Source organism: Pterocles gutturalis, unplaced genomic scaffold (genome assembly GCF_000699245.1).
Source record: "Pterocles gutturalis isolate BGI_N339 unplaced genomic scaffold, ASM69924v1 scaffold9746, whole genome shotgun sequence".
NCBI lineage: Eukaryota > Metazoa > Chordata > Aves > Pterocliformes > Pteroclidae > Pterocles > Pterocles gutturalis.
Genome location: NW_010105467.1, coordinates 465 through 11,288, shown reverse-complemented (window position 1 = coordinate 11,288; position 10,824 = coordinate 465). Strand labels below are relative to the sequence as shown.

General features: G+C 35.1%; 1 protein-coding gene across 1 annotated transcript in view; it reads right to left on the bottom strand.

Moving 5' to 3' along the window:
* Positions 1-9,320, bottom strand: part of CEP290 (centrosomal protein 290kDa) — a gene marked incomplete at both ends in the record, with an annotated part of 25,515 nt that extends 16,195 nt beyond the window's left edge. The window contains 7 exons of the mRNA XM_010087413.1: positions 1,683-2,138; positions 2,894-3,005; positions 3,948-4,099; positions 5,603-5,808; positions 6,667-6,778; positions 8,353-8,526; positions 9,090-9,320. Coding sequence (XP_010085715.1) covers positions 1,683-2,138; positions 2,894-3,005; positions 3,948-4,099; positions 5,603-5,808; positions 6,667-6,778; positions 8,353-8,526; positions 9,090-9,320 — 1,443 coding nt within the window. The remainder of the gene's footprint in view (positions 1-1,682; positions 2,139-2,893; positions 3,006-3,947; positions 4,100-5,602; positions 5,809-6,666; positions 6,779-8,352; positions 8,527-9,089) is intronic.
* Positions 9,321-10,824: the final 1,504 nt, after the last annotated feature.

Below are 10,824 nucleotides of genomic sequence, written 5' to 3'. Positions count from 1 at the left end.
TTGTGGTCAATGGCTCAATGTCCAAGTGGAGACCGGTGACAAGTGGCGTTCTGCAGGGGTTGGTACTGGGACCAGTGTTGTTTAACATCTTTGTTGGAGACATGGACAGTGGGATGGAGTGCACCCTCAGCAAGTTTGCCCATGACACCAAGCTGTGTGGTGCAGTTAACCTGCTGGAAGGAAGGGATGCCATCCAGAGGGATCTGGACAGGCTTACAGAGGTGGGCCAATGCAAACCTCATGAAATTTAACAAGGCCAAGTGCAAGGTCCTGCATGTGGGTTGAGGAAATCTCAAGCACAAATACAGGCTGGGTGGAGAATGGTTTGAGAGCAGTTCTGAGGAGAAGGACTTGGGGGTGTTGGTTGATGAGAAGCTGAACATGAGCCGGCAGTGTGCGCTTGCAGACCAGAAAGCGAAGCGTGTCTTGGACTACATCAAAACAAACATTAGCAAGAGGTCGAAGTACGAGATTCTCCCCGTCTACTCTGCTCTCATGAGACCCCACCTGGAGTACTGCGTCCAGCTCTGGGGCCCCCAACATAAAAAAGACCTGGACCTTTTGGAGCGAGTCCAGAGGAGATCCACAAAACTGGTCAGAGGGCTGGAGCACCTCCCCTACTGAGGACAGGCTGAGAGAGTTGGGGTTGTTCAGCCTGGAGAAAAGAAGGCTCCAAGGAGACCTAATAGCAGCCTTCCAGTACCTAAAGGGGGCCTACAGGAGAGATGGGGAGGCACTCTTTATCAGGGAGTGTAGTGAGAGGACAAGGTGTAATGGTTATAAGCTGAAAGAGGGTAGATTTAGACTAGATACTAGGAAGAAATTTTTCACTGTGAGGGTGGTGAGACACTGGAACAGGTTGCCCAAATAAGTTGTGGATGCCCCATCCCTGGAGGTGTTCAAGGCCAGGTTGGATGAGGCTTTGAGCAACCTCATCTAGTGCGGGGTGTCCCTGCCCATGGCAGGGGGGGTGGAACTCGATGATCTTTAAGGTCCCTTCCAACCGAAACCATTCTATGATTCTATGATTTATGTCAAAATGGTCTAGAAAAATATTTGCAAACTGGCTTAAAACTAAACTGCCAAGAGCACAACCATTGCTTACATGCAGACATCTTTAGTCATGAGAGACAGAACCATATGTCCTGGAAGAGAAGTGAGAAAGCCTTATTCAAATTTCAAGACAACATTGTTTACAATAGCAAAATATTATTAAGTTGAATTATGTGAGTTTAATAACATTTCTGACCATGTTGCCTAAATTACTGCCCTGGATTTATTTAAAAAGTCCTTGATTTGTAGTGATTATTTCAATGAAAGCTTGTGGAACAGAACTCCAGCATGCTACTCTGTGTTTAATTTATTCATAATTTATTCCAATTAATAATTCAATTTAATGTAACTGAATTCATAGTTAGCCTCGACATCTATGCCACTTAATTGGGCACAAAAGAAAATTAGTAAAGCTGACTGCACTGATTTTTACAGGGCAAATTACTAATGATGTATTACTTTTTAAAAATAGGAAAACAAAGAATGATAATTTTCATATTCTGACAAGGTGTATTTAGAAATCATTAAGTTCCACATTAAAACAGATGTTTAGGGAGCAAGCTGAACTGATATGTAATTTAAATGCAGATCAGATGAACAAAGCTATTCAAAGTTGTAAAACAGCAAACCTTTTGAGCTCCTCTTGTATCTTTCAATGCACTTATTAATTCTTCTAAACTTTTCAGTTTCAACTCCATCTGTAATGCTCTGTTTTCCGCATTTCGACGCTCCTGCTGGGCATTCTGAACTTCTTCCAGGATCTTCAATTTGTCATTCTGTAGCTGAATCATTGTTTTAGAGAATTTTTCTTGCTGTGCTAAAGGCAGAGCACCACTGAACTGCTGCCGCAAAGACTGAACTGTCTGTTGAAGATGTTTGGCTCTATTCCTTCCTTCCAGTCGGGCAAAATATAAGGCTTGCTCTCTCTCATCAAGCTTCTGCTCTAAACGTAGATTATGGATCTCCATCTGCCGTAGTTTCAATTCAAGTGTCTCCAGTTTGCCTGCAGCAACAGATTCACTACCTTGAAGGGCTACGATCTGTTGATGCAGTTTTGCAATAACTGCTTTTTCATCTGACTGTGCCTAAGAACAAAATATATAGAACAAATTTATTTTTCATTTTTAATACGTTAATGTAGTGTATATGTAAATATAGACAAGATATTAATTTTTGTACTTTATATATTGCATGTATTTTATTCCATTGATAAGAGCAAGAATTAGCCTCTAAAAAGAGCTTTTGATTTTTCCACTATTGTTTCTACAGTCACATTTTAGAAGTACACCTTTTCAGATACTGATCTTAAAAAAACTGTATCTTTCAAAAATACAGGAAATAAGGAAGAAATGTATACCTAAACTTAGAAAATATGGTAATGTAAAAGCTGACAAAATTGCTGTGTTTAGGGACTAAAACCATGCTAGAGCATATAAACAAATCCAAATAAATTGTTTTGGCTAATTACAAAGCAATACAATAAGTTTATACTGCAAATCTTTGCAAGTTATTGCTTGTCTTGTAAAAAAATAATCAAACTTTCCTGGTATTATAATTAAATATTGACCACGAGCTATTAATAAAATAACAATAATAAATATTACCTAAATAACATGGGGAAAAGCTCAGGATTTTTAATAGCTGTACAGCTAGAAATGGAGAAGGGAACAGTTACTGTAATATATAACTCTTGAACAGCTATAGCCACTACAAGGACCAGCTTACTAAGATCCTTCTGAAATGCTTTTGTAGTTTCCTAACTCACTGTAAAATTACTTAATTTCTCCTCACTCCAGGGAAAAAAAATCCAAACTGCAGTATGATTAAAGTTGAATTTTACCTGATAATCTAAAATCTGCATTCTAAGACATTCTACTTCTTTATCTCTGTATTGCTGGCGTGCCTCCAGAGCGTCAACTTGCATTTTTGCTACATCAGACAGTTCTCTTAACCTTGCAGGGAAAAAGAGAGTATTGTGTCTTTTGAAACCACTGAATAACTTGTTAAGTTTTTCTACAGAGATGATAAGAAAAGATGCTTAGTATGTTTCCTTGTATCAAAACCTTTGAAGATGTTGCTCTTTTCAGCATACTCTTCTCAACTACTCAGAGTCCTTGTCATGAAAATTTTTCTGTACTGCCTCTTAACCTTTTCACAGGACATTTTCCTGCAAGTTATACAGAAGTTTGCTAGCAGTAACCTACTCCAGGAAAACAATGACATGGTTTTAACCTGAACTAAGCATCTCTATTTCTCTCCCCCTTCAGGACATAAATACTCAAAAAAGTTTCATTCTCAGTTCCATTCTCTGCTTCCCCAAGTCTCATAACTCATTTTCAGTGTTAAAAATCACTGCAAATATCCCCACAGACTTTGCTGTTTTAGGAATATAACAGAATTACATTATTTACTCAAAGACAAATGTCCATATCAACATCTCTAAAGAGCTCAGTTTTTCAATTTATGCATAAAAAGTTAATCTGGTTTAAGTAAATGGTAACCCTCACCTCCACTGCAGTTTAATCTTTGAGATACCTATAACTCTTTGAAAGTAAGAATTGCTTTCCAATTTCTTTTGTGAGATTTTCATACATTTAAGGGAGATCATGGCACAGAAACAAAATAAACCTTAATTAATTAGTTTAAAAATACTAGTAATACTAGTAATAAGTATCTAAGTGCACACTTACCCCTGTCTATCCAGACATTATAGTCATCAATTAAATGCTTCATTTTCAATTCCAAATTTGGCATATATAAATGCCAAAAAAATTAGGCATTGAAAATTATCTGTTTGTAATGCATAAGTAGTATATTACATAAGCCCTATATAGCCTAAATTTTTGCATGCTTCCGAACATACTGCATTTGAAATATTTTACCTCAACACTTACTTTGATACTTCGGTCTTGAGCTCCATCTCACGCTTCTCTAGGTCCATGATTTGTCGTCTATCTGCATCACTTACTGCCTTACTTACACTCTTTGACAGTTCATCTCTTAATTCCTGTTCTACTTTCTGTGCTTCAAGGTTGATTTTGGTGAGCTTAAAAAAAGAAAAAAGAAACAAACAAAATGGTATCCTAAGGACACAACTGCTCCCAACCCTGCAAAAAAAAAAAAAAAGAAGTGACAAAATTATACTTTCTTTTTTAGTCATTACAAAACAGTGCTCAGCTGTGTTCAAAAATCAGCTTCCTTTCTTCTCTGCTTAAATGTCTTTTTGTTTCCAGTAATGCATATACATAGGAACAGATACACAGGTCAGCATAGAACATGATTCTAAATCAAACACAATTTCTATTAGTGAATTTTCTTAAAACCATTACTGCAAAAACTCGGTCTAAAATGAAAATCGGGAGAAGTCATTAATTACCTTAGCACAATCTTGTCACATATATATTTATATACATATCTATATCTATCTCTCTAAAAAAATGTAATGATGACAGATTATGAGGCACTGACAACACAAGTATACGAAGCAAAACATGTATCTTGGAGCCACAGAGATGAGGAAGAAAGGGATGCACAGAGGAACTAATAAGAAAAAAATTGTGGCATCAGGAGTTCATCAACTCAAAATGAAGGGAGACCAACAGACCTAAGTGTATTGCAAGGCAGATAATAACATATGCAAAAGAGAAAAAGGGAAATGTGATCCTAGGGTGCATCATCTGAGGTATTTCTTAATTAAATAAAAGAAGTCATACCATCAGAACAGACTTTAACAATACAGCTGCTGAAAAGCTTTTTTTGTATAAAGCAATTTCAATGTCCCAAATTACTTCAAATCAAAACAGTGTAACAAACACTATCGAAACAACAGACAAATGGGGAGTCCAGCTAACTGAAATCTAAAATAGCTAGGCTAACACCCAGCAAAGCACAACGAAGGGGAATGACTACAATATATCAACATTCCTGTCAACGTAAGTGTTCTTCTTCCTTTCTGTTTAAATTACAGGCCAATACTGGCACAAGAACAAATGTGTACCAACAGCTGACAAATAAATTTAGACTGTAAATTATAATAAAGTCTCCAATGATATGACAGGAATACTAAGGATCATGAGCTTCAATGGCACAACTTCTATTCCTGTATTATAGATAATGTTTGGCATGTGACAGAGGACATAGCCTGTCTGTAACGCAATCATGACACTATCATTTGCAAAAGGGATCCAAAGGTCTAACATTTTTTAATCATTGGTAATTAAGGGAAATTATCAGAAAAGGGACCACAAGAAATAACAGGTCAAGAACGGACTTTTTTCTAGCAGTCTGCTGAAAAACTAGCAAACTATTTGTCAAGATGCTCATCATGTGTTCTACAGAGATTAACTGATGTTTGAAATAAACTACTGACAAATTATATTTTGTACAAATGTCCTGTGCATGCAAAATTGCAGCTTTTAAAGGCAGCTATATTTTGCCTCATAAACTTATTTGCCTGTCATGATACAAAATAGATTAATAGTTTCTGAAAAGCTCAAAAATATGTTTTTAAGATGTGTCAAATTATGTTGTTAAATCTCAACAAATTTACCTCAGCAAATTTTCCTTCCAATTCAAAATTACGTTCTTCTATTTGCTTTACGGTATTCCTTAAATGTTCATACATTCGCTGCGAATGTTCTGCTCTCTGTCTTTCATTTAGTTCCTTCATTTCCAACATTGTGATTTTCTTAGAAATGGACAAAATCTCGCTGTTGGTTATTGCTTTTGTGCCTTTGTCCATGGCATTGTCATCCCCTACATTAAAAATATTTAAATTAGGGAATACACAAACTGATTGAACTATGAAAATTATTTGCACCATGAAACAGAACATGAGTTTTGCTTTATCTCTGTCAGATGAACTTTATCAAAACACCTGTAACTTTTTTTAAACTGGAGGCATGGTTATCTTGCCTTACTATATGTTTGAAAAGTACCCAATTTGGTGAAAATATTATCAATTATAAATGGGTATATCTGCAACCATAGTTATTAAGACTGATAACTATTTTCAGTGTAGCTTTTCACTTTATCCTTAATTCAGCTGGTAAATCTTCAGGAAACTTAATTTAAAATCTGTAAAAGAAATAGATGTGGATGAGTTGTTGAATAACAGGAATACAAACTGTACACAAAGAAATCCTAGCTATCAAGAAAAAAATACTTCGTTACAGAGCGTGAACCCATGAAAAAAAAAAAAACATTTTTACTGACAACCTATGAAGTATTTTGACTGTCAAACAAGTTAGAAAATATTGCACCACAATTATTAAAAAAAAAACCAAAACCCCAAACAGGTGATGTTGCTTAACAGGTTCCAGCTTTTAAACCTCTATCCAGTAACCCAAGGAGAGTCAGTGTGGAACAGTTTCCAGAGGAATATATCAAACTTGGTTTTGGTCAAACAGATGAGTAACATGAAAGCAAGCAAGAAAAAAAAAAGAAAAAAAAAATCACACAAAAAAATTAAGACCCTTAATGAAAGATACAAAATAGTTTTGACTTTTTTTTTGTTGTTTTAAGATACATCCATTTTAAAATGTTTTAAAATGTTACTTTTACATAAGACATACCATTTGATTTCTAATGTTGCCATACAACTTTCATACTTGCCTAGTTTAGTCATCTGTTCCCAAGCCTGTTCTACAGTGTGAAGTTTCTCTTTTGTGATCTCCAGTTCCTTATTCAACAAATTTATTTGTGCTTTCAAGGATTCATTCTCATGCTGTATGACAAAAAAGTTACAAAATAACAACCAACCATTTAACTGTAGCAGACTTGATGTTTAGTACCTATAAAATCTTTTAAATTCACAGATTTTACCTATGCACAACCCATAATCTTCATATATGGCAACAGAAGAGCGTAAGTTTTCTCCTAAGTGTAAAAATGTTCGTCTTTGCTCTCTATGTTTTATCTTACTGTCAACTAGTATTACCGTGAACATTTATCATCAGTGATTGTGATTCCTAGAGTGTCTAGAATTAGATGAAGAAATCTATGTTTGTCATACTAAACATCTCATTAGCAGTGGGAAAGAAAGAAGTACTCCTGGAGGACATTTCATCCCGCACAGTATATTTCATCTTGCACCTAAATACATGTTTGAGACATCATATGGTTCTTTTACCTCTTTTAGGCACCTAATATTATGCCAAACATTAGTTTTGTAAATGTAAACGAAAATTTCCACATCAACCAGTAAAACAAATTGAATAGTTCATATTAATTTTAGATTTCTAATTTTCTAAACACATTTTTAGTTCGCTATTGATAAATGATTCTCTAGCTCTGTGAAATTGCTGAAATAGGCAATGCAAATTTTTATACACACACAATTTCATAAAATAGAGAAGGAATCATTCATCTGTAGCTAACACAAGTGCACCTACCTGTTCCCAAGCAGGCAAATTTAATAGTTCAGTAAGTTTACCCACCACGTGTATTTAACCCTTGTCAACCACAGAAACCCAACAGACAAGAACATGACATGAGTTTTAACCACTGGTTAAACTACTGCTTTCTTGGACTATTCTTTCTGCTATGAATGAGAAGTGAGAAGCAGTAACATATTTTGAAGCCAGCTTCACAGTTCTTGAAAAGAAGCTCCCTTCTACTTGAGAATAAAAGTTCAAAGGAATATTTGCATATTTATATTTATACATATTTATACACATTTGCAGTCCCTATGACATTTTGCAAACACAGTGTGAACAATCTTTGGTTATTTACTTTTTTTAATGGAAGTAAAATTCCAAAGGTTTACTGCCTTTTGGAACTGAACGTTTCATTCTTGTAAGTCAGGAATTAGTGAGAACGCTTACTTTGACAGAAAGCTTTTAAAGTGTTTACACTCATTCTACTTTCCTTATGACCTCCAAAACTGAAGATGATAACAAATATTCCTTCTGCCAGCCTTGTCTGAGTGATCAACAAATTAAACTTTGTAAGGAAACATACCCAGAGCTTAACTTCAAACACAAACAAACAAAACAAACAACAGAAACCACCAAAACAGTAGAACAAAATACTTTCATGTATGTCCATTGAAATAAAAATCTGGGACTTTGTGTATGTTTCTTAATCCAGTGGAAAATACCAGGTAAGCAAATTAAAATTCAATAGCAACACTAAGACTGGTTCCAACATCTCATACCCACTGCAGAACTATTATAACCAGCAGTTCTAGAATTGGGACTTCCCTTCTATCTTTCTGTTAAGTGAGAACAAAATACAAGTCAGAAAAAATGTATAATGAGGCTTTTTCCCCCTAGGGTTCCAACATAATGGAAACATTACCTCCATGTGTTCCATGTTTGTTGTCCGTTGGACGAGCAAGTTATCTTTTTGTAACATATCTCTGTATTTAGCAGTTAATGCATTATACTGCTTATTAGCCAGTTCCAGCTCAGACAATGGCACACTACCATCCAACACTTTTTGCAGAGCCGCAATCTTAAAGCTAGCCATTTCCTGTGAAAGCAATTAACACAATGGATTACTAGATCTTTAAGGTCTGCTAGATCTTTTAAGAGAAAAAACAAAATTACTCCACAGAAAAAGAACACCACTTAATATAATGCTTTAGAACATGACATTGGTTTATTTTACTGAATTACTGTCCATTTTTGTAAATTGCTTGCAATGAACACTGACAAAATTTCTCTGTTATTCCAAATGTCTCAGTAATTTTATCAAGAGTTGCCTCTCAATCATAAGGCACTGACAAAAACGTATTTTATAAAGATGAGTTAATACAGGCCCTAGCAACCTGCAAGGCCAAAAAGTAAGCTATGGTTTCATACGACACTTTCAATAAAAAAAAACTTGTTGAAGCAAATTCAGAAGGGGAAAACTGACCAGTTGTGTGTTATGCTGCTTATTTAAATACAAAGAATGTTTTGACAGAATTTGTAACAGCATTTAACATGCATTTGTGTAACGCATTCAATACACTATGTCTCCATTTTTAAAAAGTGTATTTATTGCCAAATTGTAAAAATAAAAATGTGTACTATTACTACTATGAACTATACCTTGAATCTTTGCAAGTTTCCAATCTTCTCTGTAACTGCAGTCTCTATATGTGTTATTTCATCCTTTAGTTTCTCATTTTCTTTCCTGAGATGCCGTTCCGTTTCAAGTAAAGTGGTATACTGCCTTGTTAGTGACTTCTTATGAACTTGTAAAACAGTTATTTTTCTATTATTTTCTGCAAGTACTTTTTTTGTTTCATCAGGATCCAGCTGAAGTACACTGAGTAAATTCTGTAAAATAATTTTTTAACGAACCTTGTACAAAAATATGGTAAAACTCAACTACGTAGACAACCTTTCTTGTACATTTTTAAATCTATATGTAAAAATTCCATTAATTTGTCTGAAATAATTTCTTCTTCCCAAAAAACATATACGCACCCTCAACACATGTGTAAGCATAGAATATTCTATTATAAGAAAATTTAAAAATTAAAAATTCAGAATCATTAGTTTCTGAGGAATAGAAGCTAAATACATCTGAATGATTAACTGGAATTTTAGTTAATGCTGAGATTTTCAAAATTTAGAACAAAAATAATTCTCTGCATTCACTGTCATCAGTCTTCCCTCCTTTTAATAGAATCAAAACAAATGTATTTGAACAGTTTTCTAAACTAAATAGAATCTCTGTGGTTCCTAACAAACACTAGTAATGTCCTACTTAGAGGACCAAACCAGTATATCCAGCAACCACAGGACCCCTCCTAGGGAAACATGCGTGTGTTTGTGCATATGGGTGCACACGTGTTTGCGTGCATGTATAAAGCTGAGGAGGGGCTGGGGAGGAGAGGAAACTACAGCAATTGAGGTTGAAGAAGGCACGTGAGCTTTAGCTTTACTGTTGTACACATCAGCTTGCTAAGGAGACAGGGAGTAGAAACTGGAGCTGTAAAATCCCAGATTCCTATGAGCCTAATGAAGAACAGTGAGCAGGTAGTTAGAAAACCTCCAGAGTCCTGGAAGCCCAAAGGCATGAAAAAAAAATCTAGGCAAAGATTTGTCTTTTCTGATCAAGAAGCACTGCTAACATCATAAAACTCCATTATATTTTAAAGACATTTATAAAACAAATCCCAGAAATATCTTAATCTGCTACAATTTACTCCTGTGACTCTGGAAATGCAGAATTAAGATACTGAACAAAGTAAGTAAAATGGCTTGCGCACTCTCTCTCTTTTAAATGTATAGTAGAAACATCTGCAAAACAATCTCAATTTCACTTTTCTGGAAATATATTTAGACTTAATTGTCTCAGGATACAATTGTTTTGCAAATCAATTACAGTTCTGAACGTGATTATAAGCAAGACCACACACCACTACAGTTAGCCCTCAGCGGAAGAAAAGGGTTAGAACTCAGCTGTCTAAACTTAGGCATCCACAGCCATTTTCAACACTGTGTGATATCCTTGCCCTATGTCTGCTTCTCTAAAAGGACATGTGTCCCCCATATGTCTTCTATCGTATTTGGCAGCTTTCTGTATCTGCTCAAAGACATCCGAAGTCATCTAAAATTGCACTACGTCTGTGATTAGGCACCTGCATCAATTCCAGGAACATTTAAATACCACATTCTTAAAAAGTTATGATTCAGTTTTCTTAATAGAATATTGAATGCAGTCTTGGTGGAAGTAAATCAAAATAGAGAGATTAATTCTGCTTCCTGGTTTTGTGAAACACTGAGGCATATACATTAACAGGTGTACATATATAAATAAGATGTAATTTCCAAA